Source organism: Rana temporaria, chromosome 3, assembly GCF_905171775.1.
Source record: "Rana temporaria chromosome 3, aRanTem1.1, whole genome shotgun sequence".
NCBI lineage: Eukaryota > Metazoa > Chordata > Amphibia > Anura > Ranidae > Rana > Rana temporaria.
The window spans coordinates 453,411,265-453,429,483 of NC_053491.1; the positions used below are offsets into that span (position 1 = coordinate 453,411,265).

Here is an 18,219-nt window from a genome sequence, read left to right on the forward strand (position 1 = left end):
CCCACATAAAATGTAATTATTCATTTATTCTTTGCTGATTCATCAAATGAATTTTCTTTGGCCTGCAAACATTTGTAAAATATATGATGTGGTCCTCATATTGAAAAGTTTGGAGACCCCTCGGCTAGAGAATTACAATTAAAAGCTATTAATATGTTGTTGTTTTTTTTCCTAATAAAAAAGACCTGCTTATAAATGAAATACTCTTATTCTGGTGTTGAGTGTGATAACAATGGTGTTAATATAACAAAGAACATACACATTGTTGCAAATTAACAAGCGTTTTAATGACCTTTTATAAGCTACCGCAAAGCCCAGATCAGTAAACAGGTGTGGTGACAGTAAAAGTCATGTCCGTTTGCTTTTATTGCTTGATGACGTGGGCAAAAGCGGAAAATAAATATCACTTATTACAAAGTGTTCCTTTTACAGTTCGATAGACTGTTTTCTATTTGACGGAGAACTTTGGGTAAGATGGAAAATTCAGTAGAATATGGAAAAAAAATAAATAAATACTAGTTTCTCTCCGATAAAGTTTTGGTCCTGTCGAGGGATATGAATGTGGCTTGCTACATGCTCCGATTTCTGCTATGAGCTTCAATTGCTATGTAGCATGCTGGATACTAAGAGGCAGATTCTCGTAGAATCGCGCAAAACTGTGCGGGCGTAACGTATCTCCTTTACGTTACGCCGCCGCAAGTTTTCCAGGCAAGTGCTTTATTCACAAAGCACTTGGGCTAGATTCAGAAAGAGATACGACGGCATATCTCCTGATACGCCGTTTTATCTCTGAGTTCCGTCGGTCGGATCTATGCGACTGATTCATAGAATCAGGTTCCGCATAGATCTCCCTAAGATCCGACAGGTGTAAGTGACTTACACCGTCGGATCTTAGGCTGCAATTCCAGGCCGGCCGCTGGGTGGCGCTTCCGTATCTTTTACGCGACGAATATGCAAATGAGGAGTTACGCCGATTCAGAAATGAACGACCGCCCGGCGCTTTTTTTTTACGTCGTTTGCGTATAGTTACCCCTGCTATATGAGGCGTAGCTAATGTTAAGTATGGACGTCGTTCCCTTTCCGAGTTCTGAATTTTTTACGTCGTTTGCGTAAGTCGTTCGCGAATACGGATGGACGTAATTTACGTTCACGTCGAAAGCATGACGATTTGCCGACGTCATTTGGAGCATGCACACTGGGATTCAGTCGCGGCCGGCGCATGCTCAGTTCGTTCAGCGCAGGGACGCGCCTGATTTAAATGTTATACGCCCCCTACCCGCGGAATTTAAATTCCGCCGGGGGATTTACGTTACGCCGGCTCAACTTTACAGGCAAGTGCTTTGTGAATAAAGCACTTGCCTGAAAAAGTTACGCCGGCGTAACGTAAATGAGATCTAAAGATCCGCTCACCTATCTGAATCTAGCCCATTGCCTGTAAAGTTGCGGCGGCGTAGTGTAAATCACCCGGCACAAGCCCGCCTAATTCAAATTAGGCGGGTAGGGGGCGTATAGCATTTAAATTAAGCGCGTTCCCGCGCCGAACGTACTGCGCATGCGCCGTCCGAAAAATATCCCAGGGTGCATTGCTCCAAATGACGTTGCAAGGACGTCATTGGTTTCGACGTGAACGTAAATGGCGTCCAGCCCCATTCACGGACGACTTACGCAAACGACGTAAATTTTTAAAATTTGACGCGGGAACGACGGCCATACTTAACATTGATTGCGCCTTATATACCCAGGGGCAACTTTACGCCGGGACAAGCCTAACGTAAACGTCGTAACTTTACTGCATCGGCCGCGCATACGTTCGGGAATTCGCGTATCTAGCTAATTTGCATACTCGACGGGGAAAACGACGGAAACGCCACCTAGCGGGCAAAAAAAAAATTGCAGTTAAGATCCGACAGCGTAAGAGCCTTACGCCTGTCGGATCTAATGGATATCTATGCGTAACTGATTCTAAGAATCAGTCGCATAGATACGACGGCCCAGATTAGGACTTTACGACGGCGTACATGGCGCTGCGCCGTCGTAAGCCCTTTGAGAATCTGGGCCTATGCTTTTTGCTATGAGCTCTGGTTGCTATGCAGCATGTTGGTTTCTATATGTTATGGTGTTAGGGAGGATGCTGGTTGCTATGAGCTACAGTTGCTAGGGAGGATGCTGGTTGCTTTGGGCTATGGTTGCTACAAGTTATGATTGCTAAGGAGGATGCTGGTTGACGTATTTTATAGTTGAAAGGGAGGATGCTTGTTGCTATGCGCTACAGTTGCTATGACGTATGGAGGATGCTGGTTGCTTTGAATACTGGGTGGTAGGAAGGATGCTGGATGCTCAGGATACCGACTGCTATAAGCGATGGATGCTGGTTGCTATAAAAACTGGTTGCTATGGAGGATGCTGGTTGCTAAATGCTATGGATACTAGGGAGGATACAGATGGTTATAAACTATGGTTGCTAGGGTGAACACTGATTGTTATGAACACTGGTTGCTAGGAGGGATACTAGTTGCTGTGAGCTACAGTTGTTAGGGAGGATGCTGGTTGCTGTGAGCTATGGTTGCTAGGAAGGACGCTGACTGCTATGAGCTTTGATTGCTAGGGAAGATGCTGGTTGCAAGGTGATTTTATTGCTAATCAGGATGTTGATTGCTATGAGTTATGGATGCTAGGGAGGATGCTGGTTGCTATGAACACTGGTTCCTATGAAGGATGCTTGTTGCTATGTGCTACTGTTGCTAGGGAGGTTGCTGGTTGGTATGAGCTACAGTTGCTAGGGTGAATTTTGGTTGCTATGTGCCATGGTTCCCAGGGAGAATTCTGGTTGTGGAAACATTAGTTGTAGGGAAGATACTTGCTACTACAAGTCCTGGTTACTGGGGAAGATGCTGGTTGCTATGATCTACGTTTGCTATGGTGGGTGCTGGTTGCTATGAACAATGGTTTCTAGGCAGGATGCTGGTTGCTATGAACATTGGTTGCTAGCAAGGATGCTAATTGCTATGAGCTATGGTTGCTAGGGGGAATGCTGATTGCTATGTGCCCTGGTTGCTAGAGTGTATGCTGCTCACTATGATCTTTGGCTGCTAATGAGGATGCTGGTTGCTATGAGCTATGGTTGCTAAGGAGAATGCTGGTCGCTATATACCCTGGTTGCTAGGGAGGATGCTAATTACTATGAGCTTTGGCTGCTAGTGGGAATGCTGGTTGCTATGAGTAACGCTTTCTATGGAACATGATGGTTGCTATCAATATTGGTTGCTAGAGAGGATGCTGGTTACTATGAGCTTTGGCTGCCAGTGGGGATGCTGGTTGCTGTGAGTTATGCTTTCTATGGAAGATGATGGTTGCTATCAATACTGGTTGCTAGAGAGGATGCTGATTGCTATGTGCTGTGGTTGCTTGGCAGGATGCTAGTAAATAGGTGCTACAGTTGCTAGGGAAGATACTGGTTAATATAAGCTACAGTTGCTAGGAAGGGTGCCGGTTGATATGTGCTCCAGTTGCTAGGGAAGATGCTGGCTGCTATAAACACTGGTTGCTAGATAGGATTCTGGTTGCTTTGTGCTATGGTTTCTAGGGATGATAGTTTGCTATAAGCTATGGTTACTAGGGAGAATGCCAGTTGCTATGAACACTGGTTACTGGGGAGTGTGCTTATTGCTATGAGTTTCAGATTTCTGTTAAATATGCTGGTTACTATGTGCTAATGTTGCTAGGGAGGATGCTGGTTGCTATGATTGCTAGAGAGGATGCTGGTTGTTATGACCAATTTTTGCTAGGGAGGATGCTGGTTGCTATGAGCGCTGGTCAATAGGCAGAATGCTGGTTGATATGTGCTACAATTTCTAGGGATGATGCTGGTTGCTATAAACTATGGTTACTAGGGAGAATGCTGGTTGATAGGGTATGCGTATTGCTATCAATTTCAGGTTTCTAGGGAGGATGCTGGATACTATGTGCTATTGTTGCTAGGGAGAATAATGGCTACTATGAGCTATGATTTCTAGAGAGGATGCTGGTTGTTATGAGCTATGGTTTCTAGGGATGTTGCTGGTTGCTATAAACTATGGTTACTGGGGAGAATGCTGGTTGTTATGAATGCCGGTTTCTAGGGAGGATGCTGGTTGCAAGAGCTATGGTTGCTAGGGAGGATGCTGGTTGTTATGAACTCTGGTTGTTAGGGAGGATGCTGGTTGTTATGAACTCTGGTTGTTAGGGAGGATGCTGGTTGTTATGAGCTATGGTTGCTAGGGGAAATGCTGGTTGTTATGAACACTGGTTGCTAGGGAGGATGCTGGTTGCTATGAATTATGGTTGCTTGGAAGGATGCTGGTTGCTATGGAGGATGATGGTTGCTATGTCCTATTGTTGCTAGGGAAAATACTGGTCGCTAGGGAGGATGCTGGTTGTTATGAACACTGGTTGCTAGGGAGGATGCTGGTTGCTATGAATTTTGGTTGCTATGCAGGATGCTGGTTGCTATGTCCTATTGTTGCTAGCGAGAATACTGGTTGCTAGGGAGGATGCTGGTTGCTATGAATTCTGGTTGCTATGTCCTATTGTTGCTAGGGAGAATACTGGTTGCTAGGGAGGATGCTGGTTGTTATGAACACTGGTTGCCAGGTAGGATGCTGGTTGTTATGAATTCTGTTTGCTAGGGAGGATGCTGGTTGCTATGAGCTACGGTTGCTAGGTAGGATGCTGGTTGTTATGAACACTGGTTGCTAGGGAAGATGCTGGTTGCTAGGTATGATGCTGGTTGTTATGAACACTGGTTGCTAGGGAGGATGCTGGTTGCTATGAATTCTGATTGCTATGGAGGATGCTGGTTGCTATGTCCTATTGTTGCTAGGGAGAATACTGGTTGCTAGGGAGGATGCTGGTTGTTATGAACACTGGTTGCTAGGTAGGATGCTGGTTGTTATGAATTCTGGTTGCTAGGGAGGATGCTGGTTGCTATGCGCTACGGTTGCTAGGTAGGATGCTGGTTGTTATGAACACTGGTTGCTAGGGAAGATGCTGGTTGGTAGGTATGATGCTGGTTGTTATGAACACTGGTTGGTAGGGAGGATGCTGGTTGCTATGAGCTACAGTTGCTAGGTAGGATGATGGTTGTTATGAACACTGGTTGGTAGGGAAGATGCTGGTTGCTATGAATTCTGGTTGCTATGAAGGATGCTGGTTGCTATGTCCTATTGTTGCTAGAGAGAATACTGGTAGCTAGGCAGGATGCTAGTAGTTATGAACACTGGTTGCTAGGTAGGATGCTGGTTGTTATGAATTCTGGTTGCTATGGAGGATGCTGGTTGCTAGGTATGATGCTGGTTGTTATGAACACTGGTTGCTAGGGAGGATGCTGGTTTCTATGAGCTACGGTTACTAGGTAGGATACTGGTTGTTATGAACACTGGTTGCTAGGGAAGATGCTGGTTGCTAGGTATGATGCTGGTTGTTATGAACACTGGTTGGTAGGGAGGATGCTGGTTGCTATGAAGGATGCTGGTTGCTAAGAGCTCTGGTTACTAGGGAGGATACTGGTTGCTAAGCTAGCTGTAGTCACTTGCTGTGTGTGTCTGAGGTTCGCCTTCAGCCTCGCCGTTGCTATGGTTTCCCCGTCTCGCAGTGCAGACGACTGAGGACGCGGCTGAGTGACGTCACGGCTGTAAGCCGCGCCGGCTGATGACGCGGAGTAGTGGCGGCGGTGGCGGGAAGATGGCGGCGGTGTGTGTAGGGGTGCGAATGATGGAGGCGATCGTGAGCGGGCTGCTGGAGAAGGAGCTGAGCGAGGGAGAGCTGGCCGAGACCATCCGGGGCCTGCGGGAGCATGGAGTGCTGCGGGGGGAGGTGAGCCGGACCGAGGGGGCTTTGTGTGACTGAACTGTCCGTGTCATGTGTGTGTGAGAGAGCAGAGGGCGGCACATGGCGGTGAGGGGACCCTCTCATCTCACTGTATATCCACTACACTGACAGACTATAGAATGGGGGGAGGAAGGACATTGTGTGACAGGAAAAACTTCCCATATCAACACCACACTGACCCAGAGACTTAATAGACGTGTGCTGCCAGGAAGTGTAATGTGTATCAAGGAAAACCTTCCCCTACCAGGCTTATCCCATGTGTGGTGTCAGGAAGTGTAATGTGTATCCAGGAAAACCTTCCTCCACCACAATGACCACCATAACTTATGTGTATCCAGGAAATCTTCCCCCTTCTGGTATTTGGCTGAACCAGGGACTCCGTGAGAAGACATGATGGATGTGTGGTGACATGTGTGTCCAGGAAACCATTCCTCCACCAGGACCAGACTCCTCCACTAATGTAATAGACAGGACATCAAGAAATTACTTAACCACTTGCTTGCTGGGCACTTTCACCCCCTTCCTGCCCAGATCAATTTTCAGCTTTCGACGCTGTCACTCTTTGAATGACAATTGCGCGGTCGTGCAACGCTGTACCCAAATGACATTTTTATCCCTTTCTTTTGGTGGTATTTGAAAAAAAAAGAGAAAAGACAGAACATTTAAAAAAATAAAAAGACAAAACCGTTTTATATTTTGCTCTAAAATTTTGAAAACGGGTCATTTTTTCTCCTTCATTGATGTACGCTGATGAGGCTGTACTGACGGGCACCGATAGGGTGCACTGATGAGGTGGCACTGGTAGGTGGCAGTGATGGGCACTGGTAGGTGGCACTGATTGGCACCACTGGTGGGCATTGATAGGTGGCACTGAGATACACTGGTGGGTACTGATATGCACTGTGGGCACTGGCAGGCATTGTTAGGTGGCACTGATATACACTGGTGGGTACTGATATGCACTGGTGGGCACAGATGAGGTGGCTGTTCCTCCTCGGGACCGATGTCCCTTACACAGAAGCCGGTGATCGGCTTTTTTCTTTTCTCCTCAAGCTGTCAGCGTGAGGGGGGGGGGGGGGGAACCTGATTAATGATCTTCTGTTTACATCATGTGATCAGCTGTCATTGGCTGACAGCTGATCATGTGCTAAGGGGCCGGAATCGGTTAAAGTGGAACTCCACCCTAAAGGGGAAGTTCTGCTTGAAGTTCTCCTCCCACATTTGGAATGCCATTATTTTTTTGGGGGGAGGGGGGGCCACATAGTTTTGACAGGTACCCACTCAAATCGCCTAGACCAGGGTAGGCAACCTCGGCACTTTAGCTGTGGTGAAACTACAAATCCCATAATGCCTCTGCCTCTAGGCGTCATGCCTGTGATTGTCAGTGTCTTGCAATGCCTCATGGGACTTGTAGTTTCTCCACAGCTGGAGGGCAGAGTTTGCCTATCCCTGGCCCTAAACAATCTGAGCAGACCCCCCCCCCCCCCCCAACCACATACACAACGCGACAATTCACATTGCTGGCTGTGAAACCACAAGCAGTATAGCTTACTGCCCACAGTTAGGATGCCGGCTGGAACTGGCTCGGCTGAGGACAGTGCTGGATCCTAGGACAGGGGAGTGCCTGTTTATTACCCACTTGCCCACAGTATATAAACGTCATTACTTTGATGTTGAATATCAGTGTTATTGCAGTAGCTAGCTCTCATAACCTGATATCGCTATTTACTATGGGCAATTCTCTACGGGCGGATTGGCCGTGGGAGAGGGGCCCCCTCCCGGTTGTTTCCGAGCTTTCAGGAGCTGTTAGTAAAGCTTGGAAGCGATCCGGGGCAAGCCAATGGCTAGGCAGGAAGTTAAGTGAGAGCAAGGTGGCTCCCACTCGGCTCTATGCCCTTGGAGGACCGGAACGACCTCTGACATCACTTCTGGCTCTCGGGCATAACCAAATTTTTTTTTTTTTAGAGTGAAGACTGCATTTTTTTTTCTTTCGCTTTTAATGGTAAAGGGGAGATCTGAGGTCTTATTGACTCCGGATCTCTCAATAAAGAGGACCTGTCATTCTTATTTCTATTACATGGGATATTTACATTCCTTGTAATAGGAATAAAAGTCATAAAAAAATAAAATAAAGGGATAGTGTAAAAATAAAAAGTAAAAAACATTTTTTAAAGTGCCCCATTCCTCCGTGGTAGTTCATTGATTCTTCTTGTCAGTGTGCTTGCCCGTATGGTTTGTACAGGTACACTGACAGGTCTGCAGGAGACTCGCATCGCACCAGCGATCTGCTGATCTGACAGCCAGGCGGTGGCTTTCTTATTGTGACTGAAAGTCATACGATGTCCTGTCAGGAAGCATCGGCCAAGGGGCTGTGTAGGGGCACGATCTGTCACTTGCTGTGTCCACCAGACATAGCCAATGACTGATCAGAATACTGGCTCCCTGCCGGGAACTATGTGACCACCACCATGAATCCCAGCAGGTCACATGACAGTAAAGATTTTAATTCAAACCCCCCCACCCCATGATCTTAACACAACATTTCCCTGATTCAGGGCATACATTTTGTTCTTTTAGATCAAAGGAATAAACTTGGGTCTGTAAATGAAGTCCGTTTACCTAAACTAAACCTTTTTTTTGACACTTGTTGCTTACAAGTTTAAATCAGTATTTTTTGCTAGAAAATTACTTCGAACCCCCAAACTTAAGTTAGCCCACTTTTTTTGTATAATGTGAAAGATGATGTTACACCATGAGAAGCTTGAGAGAATCGTGATCTTTTATTATATTCTATATATAGAATATTCTATTCTAAGCAAAAAAAAAAATCATGATTCTCATTTTATTCAGAATCATGCAGCTCTACATGACAGTTGTACACAATGGATGGCTTCCTTTCATGCAATCCATTGTGTTGCTAGCTGTGATTGGTCAATTTGATAACATGGTGCAGACAGGGCAAATCGCAGCCCATCTGTACCATGTGATTTGCTTTGACCAATCGCCTCTAATCACAACAAAACTGACTGAATGATAAAGCTTCATTCAGTTAAATGCTTGCTGTTAGCAATGTAATTCACCGCTATAAGCAATCATGTGTCAAAAAAAAGAAGAATCCTGATCACTTCTCCAGAGCAGTACAATGTTACTATGATAACATGTTCTGGTCACAATTAAAAAAAAAAAAAAAAAAAGTGAAAAAATGACAACTTAAAAAACCCCGCCATTCCTCTTACTAAATACACTGGACTATCTACTTTCCAAAAAGAGGGTTATTTGTACTGTCCTGACATTTTAGGGCCTCAAGAAATTAGATCATAAGCCTGGTGAAAAATAAGTTATCCTGGATCATGATCCATAAATGCCTTTCAGCAATATTGCTTGACAAACACGCTTAGTTTGACAAAGTTTGGAAGCTCCTTTGTCTGTTATTTCCTCAACATTTTCTTTCTTTTATTAGTTCCTTTTGATCCATCCGTGAGCTATAGAATAAGAAACTGTATCCTACAAGTGAAGTGTGGGAGGGAGATGTGACAACATTTTGAAGGCCATTATGGCTTTCTTTATTACCCTTTCACCCCTGTTGGGTTCATAACTCATGGGGGATCTATGCGATGGATTTATGGTCTTGTTAACACATATTCCCTCTCTCTTTTCATATTCAGGAGTGACAGGGGACATGGGCACAGAATATACTCTTTCTTTATATCCTTATTATTAAAGTGGTTGTATAGTCCCCTAACAATTTCTTATTTTTTGGTCACCGAGGTAGCTGACATGTTGCCTCGGCGTGTCTTCCGGGTATCGCGGCTCCAGCGCTGAGTTGTTGGAGCCGCATGTGCGCGGGAGACTTCTTTCAGGCAAGATCCGGAGTCTGCCGGGCCTTAAGCCTTGAATCCCCTGTGCGCATGCGTCACTGCAGTCAGCGGCTCATTGCAAGGGGAATATCTCCTAAACTGTGAAGGTTTAGGAGATATTATTTTTACCTACAGGTAAGCCTTATTATAGGCTTACCTGTAGATAAAAGTTAAAAACTTGACTATACAACCACTTTAAATATTTAACGATAACTCCTTGAGCTAAGCTCTCTTTTTACAATCTCTCCTTAATGATTTAACTTGACAGATAGTAAAAATTCTAAATAGGCAAAGAGGAAAAATGCCTGTAAACAAAACATGGCTTAATGCGAGTTACTGTGTTTAGCCTAGTTTAGAAGCGCTTGAAATGCCTCTAAACTCTGCTTCGGAACCCATTTTTTTGCGTTCCAATAAAGCCTCTAAACTCAACTGCCTAGAAATGACTGTAAATGACCCTGTGTACATGTACTGATAAGCAGAGGTGCGCATCTTCACTGGCCTCACGATTCGATTCAATCACGATGATCATGTCAACGATTACGATGCATCACGTTTACTGCGCACGGTTTTCATAAAAAAAATTCAAGCAGTCAGGAGAACTCCATTTATTTTATTTTATCTGTTCTTAAAAAAATGAAGAGAACACTCCCTGCATGCAGCAAAGTCTAAACACAGCAGTCAACCACTTAGAGGAGCTCCAGGCTCCCCCCAAAATACTCCAGGAGATGGTCAGGGACTTCAGAAATGCTACAGGAGATGGTCAGGGACTGCAGACATGCTACAGGAGATGGTCAGGGACTGCAGACATGCTACAGGAGATGGTCAGGGACTGCAGACATGCTACAGGAGATGGTCAGGGACTGCAGACATGCTACAGGAGATGGTCAGGGACTGCAGACATGCTACAGGAGATGGTCAGGGACTGCAGACATGCTACAGGAGATGGCCAGGGACTGCAGACATGCTACAGGAGATGGCCAGGGACTGCAGACATGCTACAGGAGATGGTCAGGGACTGCAGACATGCTACAGGAGATGGTCAGGGACTGCAGACATGCTACAGGAGATGGTCAGGGACTGCAGACATGCTACAGGAGATGGTCAGGGACTGCAGACATGCTACAGGAGATGGTCAGGGACTGCAGACATGCTACAGGAGATGGCCAGGGACTGCAGACATGCTACAGGAGATGGTCAGGGACTGCAGACATGCTTCAGGAGATGGTCAGGGACTGCAGACATGCTACAGGAGATGGCCAGGGACTGCAGACATGCTACAGGAGATGGCCAGGGACTGCAGACATGCTACATGAGATGGTCAGGGACTGCAGACATGCTACAGGAGATGGTCAGGGACTGCAGACATGCTACAGGAGATGGTCAGGGACTGCAGACATGCTACATGAGATGGTCAGGGACTGCAGACATGCTACAGGAGATGGTCAGGGACTGCAGACATGCTACAGGAGATGGCCAGGGACTGCAGACATGCTACAGGAGATGGCCAGGGACTGCAGACATGCTACAGGAGATGGCCAGGGACTGCAGACATGCTACATGAGATGGTCAGGGACTGCAGACATGCTACAGGAGATGGTCAGGGACTGCAGACATGCTACAGGAGATGGTCAGGGACTGCAGACATGCTACAGGAGATGGTCAGGGACTGCAGACATGCTACAGGAGATGGCCAGGGACTGCAGACATGCTACATGAGATGGCCAGGGACTGCAGACATGCTACATGAGATGGTCAGGGACTGCAGACATGCTACAGGAGATGGTCAGGGACTGCAGACATGCTACAGGAGATGGTCAGGGACTGCAGACATGCTACAGGAGATGGTCAGGGACTGCAGACATGCTACAGGAGATGGCCAGGGACTGCAGACATGCTACAGGAGATGGCCAGGGACTGCAGACATGCTACATGAGATGGCCAGGGACTGCAGACATGCTACATGAGATGGTCAGGGACTGCAGACATGCTACAGGAGATGGCCAGGGAACTGTAACTGTATCTGTGCAGCCGCTGCATCCTAATGAATGGGGATGCACAGAACACCTGTACAGAACGAGGCCATAGCATATTCATGTCTGGAATCTACTGGATCACCATTTTCCTGTGCATTTGAGTAGACCTTTGTTGTGAATATAATTTCATTTAAGGCCAACCATTGACAGTTCTAATCTCGGCTGGTTCAGTAGGGACAGGCCAAAATTGGCACCAACTATGGGCAGACTGTACCCAAGTCGACCCATCAATCAACTCGGGTACGACCCGCATGTTGGATTTTTATGTGCAATTATTTCCAGCAGCTATATTATCCACTAGTAATAATTGTAGTGTTTGAGTAGGTCTGCAGGAGGGATTTCCACATCACAAATAACTGTTCATGGGGGAATTTTATTTTTATTTATTTTTTTACTTTTTCCTGCAACCAGTAGTTGCAGGGAAATAAAATCGCATCATCTATGGAAGGCAGCTTCAGGTCAGGTAGAGCCAGACTGCAAATGTTTACTGCTTCTAAATGATTTTATGATGGCCATTTAGCAGTCTCTGGCATTGTGGAGGTTTATAACTATTATTGCTCTGGACTGCCAGGCTTCTGCCAAGTGCTGTTTACAGTGGGCTTCATTAGAGAACATTTGAGTATTTGCAAACCCTAAAGCCTACTACACACGGGCCTAATGGGTGGTCAATGGCTGAGAGCGTTGATGGGCATGTTTTGGGGGGGGGGCCCCCCCCCCCCCCTGTTAGAACACAAAGGCACAGTAGAGGAGATCGCTGTACATCGGAACGAAAAAAAATACTACTGGTATGTACGATGCTTAAGTGTGCTTTGTGCATTCCACCTGGGTCTGCTGTATAGTTTTTTTTTCAGTGACCTGCAGACCACCCACTGCAGATATACTGTGGCATGGTGGCTGCTCTGCCAGATCACGTACCCAATTCATGACGGGTCTGAGGCACACATGCATGCCACCGCTAGCCTGCTCCCACTGTGGTCCCAGCAGTGGGTACAGCCGACTTAAGAGCCCTTTCGCACTGCCAGCGCCCAGGCGATAAATTGCCTATAGTTTTAGCGGGGCTTTACAGTCGTTTTTGGGTGCTAGCGGGCACTTTTTAACCCCCGCTAGCAGCGGAATAAAGGGGTAAAGGCGCCCGCAAAGCAACGCTGCAGAGGCCCTTTGCAGGTGCTTCAGTGGCGCTGCCCATTGATTTCAATGGGCAGGGGCGCTTTAGGAGTGGTGTATTCACTGCTCCTAAAGTGCCTCAAAGAAGCTGCAAGCTGAAATAACATGAACTGCATTGGTGCATTCACACAATGTCACAGTAATCATGAGATAAAACAAAGTTCATGAATATTCCTTTATCCCATTGTTTTGCAAATCTACGTACACTACAAACTGTATGATTGAATTGGTTCTCATATCGCTCTTTCAGTTACCTGACAGCTTACAGGTGAAACTCGAAAAATTAGAATATCGTGCAAAAGTTCATTTATTTCACTAATGCAACTTAAAAGGTGAAAGTAATATATGAGATAAACTCATTACATGCAAAGCGAGATAGTTCAAGCCGTGATTTGTCATAATTGTGATGATTATGGCTTACAGCTCATGAAACCCCAAATCCACAATCTCAGAAAATTAGAATATTACATGCAATCAATAAAACAAGGACTGAACATTATCTGACCTGTGAAAAGTAGAAGCATGCATATGTACTCAGTACTTGGTTTGGGCCCCTTAATGCGGCGTGGCATGGAAGCAATCACCCTGTGGCACTCCTGAGGTGTTATGGAAGACCAGGATGCTTCAATAGTGGCCTTCAGCTCTTCTGCATTGTTGGGTCTCATGTCTCTCATCTTTCTCTTGGCAATGCCCCATATATTCTCTATCATAGATTCTCTATGGGGTTCAGGTCAGGCGAGTTTGCTGGCCAATCAAGCACAGTAATCCCACTGTCATTGAACCAGGTTTTGGTGCTTTTGGCAGTGTGGGCAGGTGCCAAGTCCTGCTGGAAAATGAAGTCAGCATCCCCATAGAGCTCGTCTGTGGAAGGAAGCATGAAGTGCTCCAAAATCTCCTGGTAGACGGCTGCGGTGACCCCGGACTTAATGAAGCACAGAGGACCAACATCAGCAGATGACACGGCTCCCCAAATCACCACAGACTGTGGAAACTTCACATTGGACTTCAAGCATCTTGCAGTGTGTTCCTCTCCATTCTTCCTCCATACTCCGGCTCCTTGGTTTCCAAATGAGATGCAAAATTTCCTCTCATCAGAAAAGAGGACTTTGGACCCCTGAGAACAGACCAGGTTTGTTTTTCTTTAGCCCAGGTAAGACGCTTCTGACGTTGTTTGTTGTTCAGGAGGCTTGACAAGAGGAATACGACATTTGAAGCCCATGTCCAGGATCCGTCTGTGTGTGGTGGCTCTTGATGCACTGACTCCAGCCTCAGTCCACTCCTTGTGAAAGTCCCCAACACTTTTGTATGGCCTTTTCCTGACAATCCTCTCCAGGCTGTGGTCATCCCTGCTGCTTGCGCACCTTTTTCTTCCACACTTTTCCCTTCCACATAACTTTCTATTAATGTGCTTTTATACAGCACTTTGGGAGCATCCAACCTATTTTGCAATTACCTTTTAAGGCTTTCCCTCCTTATGGAGGGTGTCAATGATGTTTTTCTGCACAACTGTCAGTCTTTCCCATGATTGTGATTCCTACTGAACCAGACTGAGACAATTTAAAGGCTCAGGAACCCTTTGCAGGTGTTATGGCTTAATTATCTGATTAGAGTGGGACACTTTGGGCCAGATTCACAAACGAGATACGACGCCGTATCTACTGATACGCCGTCGTATCTCTGTTTCTAACTATGCGACTGATTCATAGAATCAGTTACGCATAGCTAGCCTTAAGATCCGACAGGTGTAATGGACTTACACTGTCGGATCTTAGGATGCAGTACCGCCGCCGCCGCTGGGGGGAGTTCTCGTCGTAAACCAGCGTCGGGTATGCAAATTGGCACTTACGGAGATCCACAAAGCTTTTTCCCTCCGTTAAGTCGGCGTAAGTGTTAGTTTGCCCCCCCGCTAGTGGCAGAGAAAGGGTTAAAACTACCACAAAGCGCCTCTGCAGGTGGTATAGCCGTGGTGCTATTGATTTCAATAGGCAGGAGCGGTATACTCACCGCTCCAAAGATGCTGCTACCAGAACTTTTATTACCTTCCTGCTAGCGCACCACTCCAGTGTGAAAGCCCACAGGGCTTCACACTGGAGTGACAGCAGCGACTGTTTCAGGTCGCTTTGCAGGTGCTATTTTTAGCGTTCTAGCACCTGAAAAGTGACCCAGTGTGAAAGGGGTCTTAAAGTGTTAATAAACTCAGGACCCTGCATTCACTATATCTGATCTCCCACAGAACATGGAAATGCAATGATTTGAGTAATTATATACAGCTATAATACCTTTTCTCATCAGCAGTATATAGCAGTCCTATGATTTTTGTCAGTTCCTGGTGAAGCTTGTAGAAGGAGTTTTCATACTGCACTGAGCTATCCTATGAGTCGGCAGAACTCCTGACCCTCTGTCTGGACAGTGCTGATTGGCCCTGTGCTGATCACATGCTACCTCCTCTAGGGATACTCGACAAACTGAGCATGTGCAGCCTGACTCCAAAGGCTTTGTCTTATCCAGACATGTCCAGGGAGACATAGGAGGGGAGGATCTGTGCATGCACGATCAAGCGGCCTTTTTACACAATGTGGAGGATTAACCCCTTAGGTTCCACAGTGAGTATAACAAGCATGCTTTACTGCATATACAGACTGATTTTACTGTTGTGGGTTTGTCATCCTGATGTTTCTAATAGTTACATTATCTAGGAAAATGTCAGGATCCGGAGGGATCATGGCTACCAGAATTGTGTATCTACAAACCAGATCTACAGCAATAAAGTTGGGATTTAATTTGTTGATGGTTTAAAAAAAAATCAACCTGCTTGGGTTTTAACAAAATAAAAAATAAAATAAAGTGCCGACTCATAGCAACCCAAATGTGGGTATTCATCTAAATGGCACCTATGTGGTGCCGGCAAATATCATTAACCTGAATGATCACTTTTGCATAGAGGATGGTTGAATTTGATTAACCATTGTTGGGCTAATGTGTTGCTTCTTGTGTTTTATCATTTAGGGTTCCTCTGCTTCCTTTCCAAGTCTCCTGGCTAGCTGTAACTCTCGGTTGGTGTCGGCTGCTACCAGGTACAGAAGTCCAACTTCCTTTTTTTTCCCCACGATGAAGCACATTGTTTTTGATCCTGTTGCATGTTCTCATTTGCATGTTTTCTTTTTGAGACTTTTACTGTGGACAGGTGGTACAGCCAGGCTCAGCAACGTAAATATACATTGCTAAGCACATGCGCACTGTTGCGCCACTCCCGTAACCGTTGTGTCCACAAGACACAATGTATTGCAAAGCCCCAGTACTCAGCCGCGGCTGAGGGTTCATGTGATCTCTGTGATCACAATGTCAACAAAGCTGTTATGAATACATTTAATTCATAACAGCTGTGGTTCCTATAGTGATGCTGTGATTGTCCCACAGCTATCACATGGTACCTGGGCCAATCACATCACCCTGTACTGTGTGATAGCTGTCAGCCAATCACAGTATCACTGGAGTTGGCACAGCTGATATAAATGAAATATATTCATGACCGATCAAACGATTGCTGTTGCAGTGATAATCACAATGTGTGTATAAATGTATACTAATATGTTCACACAAACATTTTTTTAAAATAATAATCTGTCCCTTCATTAACGACCCATCCTGTAGGGAAAGGTTTCTTAGCACTATTCACCCTCTGTTTTCCATCACTACCATCTGTTACCACCAACTTTCAGGTTGAAAATGGCCAGCAATCGTTCAACTCCTTCCTGTGAACACAGACCGTCATAGCGGACGGGTCAAACGAGACAGAATTCAGATATGTTTTTTAGAGAGTTTTTAAAAAATGTTTGCAAAAAAAATAAATCAATTTCTTTTTATTTACTGTTTCAAATGTATTACAATAGATGTAAGTCAATAAGAATAAATGAACCTTTACAGTTCAACTCAAAACGGTCATTAACCACTTAAGGACCGCCTCCTGCACATATACATCGGCAGAATGTCACGGCTGGGCACAAGCACGTACCTGTACATCCTCTTTAAGTGCCCAGTCGCGGGCGCGCCCCCTGGTCCGAAACTCTGTGACCGCCGCTGGAGTCCCGCAATCGGTCCCCGGAGCGAAAGAACGAGGAGTGCTGTGTGTAAACACAGCTTCCCCGTTCTTCACTGTGTCGCTGTCATTGATCGTGTGTTCCCTGATATAGGGAAGCATGATCAATTATTATTATTATTATTATTATTATTATTATTATACAGGATTTATATAGCGCCAACAGTTTACGCAGCGCTTTACAACATCAGGGAAGACATTATAGTTACAGTACAATTTAATACAGGAATGATCAGAGGGCCCTGCTCGTTAGAGCTTACAATCTAGAAGGGAGGGTGAAGTGGAACAGAGGGTAGTAGATGTGGGGGGTGATCAGGTGGGCAAAGTTAAAATACAGTTGTTAGATGTGGGTAGGATAGGCTTCTCTGAAGAGGAGGGTTTTCAGGGATCCTCGAAAAGCTGAAAGAGAAGGAGATAGACGGATAGTTTGGGGTAAGGAGTTCCATAGGCTTGGAGAGGCTCTGGAAAAGTCCTGTAGACGAGCATGGGAAGAGGTGATGAGAGAGCTAGAGAGCAGGAGGTCTTGAGAAGAACGAAGAGAGCGATTAGGTTGGTATTTGGAGACAAGGTCAGTGATGTAGCAGGGGGCAGAATTGTGGATGGCTTTGTAGGTTGTAGTTAGTATTTTGAATTTAATTCGTTGGGCGAGCGGAAGCCAGTGGAGGGATTGACAGAGAGGAGTAGCAGAGACAGAGCGGTTGGTAAGGTGAATAAGTCTGGCCGCGGCATTCATGATGGATTGAAGGGGGGTTAGAGTATGCAGCGGTAAGCCAATGAGAAGGGAATTGCAGTAATCAAGGCGAGAGATGACCAGGGAGTGAATTAAGAGCTTTGTGGCGTCATTGGTTAGAAAGGGGCGTATTTTGGAGATGTTGCGGAGGTTGAGGCGGCAAGATTTGGACAGTGATTGAACGTGAGGCTTAAAGGAGAGTTCAGAGTCCAGGACTACACCTAGGACCTTGGCATGTGGGGATGGGCTGATAGTTGTGCCATCAATTTTGACAGAGAGATCAGGGGAAGAGGCACGTGGGGGAGGGAAAATGATAAGTTCGGTTTTGGATAGGTTGAGTTTAAGGAAATGACGTGACATCCAAAGTGATATATCTGATAGTAAATTAGTGATACGTGAGGAAAATGAAGGAGTGAGTTGAGGGGCAGAGAAATAGATTTGAGTGTCATCAGCGTAGAGGTGGTATTGGAAGCC

The 18,219-nt window shown here is 45.8% G+C and overlaps 1 protein-coding gene across 2 annotated transcripts in view; it reads left to right on the forward strand.

Moving 5' to 3' along the window:
- Window positions 1-5,677: 5,677 nt before the first annotated feature.
- The window catches only part of PELP1 (proline, glutamate and leucine rich protein 1), a 57,315-nt gene continuing 44,773 nt past the window's right edge, over window positions 5,678-18,219 (forward strand). Inside the window, exons 1-2 of one of the 2 annotated variants that reach the window (XM_040346668.1) lie at window positions 5,678-5,850; window positions 15,926-15,993. In XM_040346668.1, coding sequence (XP_040202602.1) covers window positions 5,686-5,850; window positions 15,926-15,993 — 233 coding nt within the window. In that variant the 5' untranslated portion in view covers window positions 5,678-5,685. The remainder of the gene's footprint in view (window positions 5,851-15,925; window positions 15,994-18,219) is intronic. The other variant, XM_040346667.1, reaches the window with a different exon arrangement.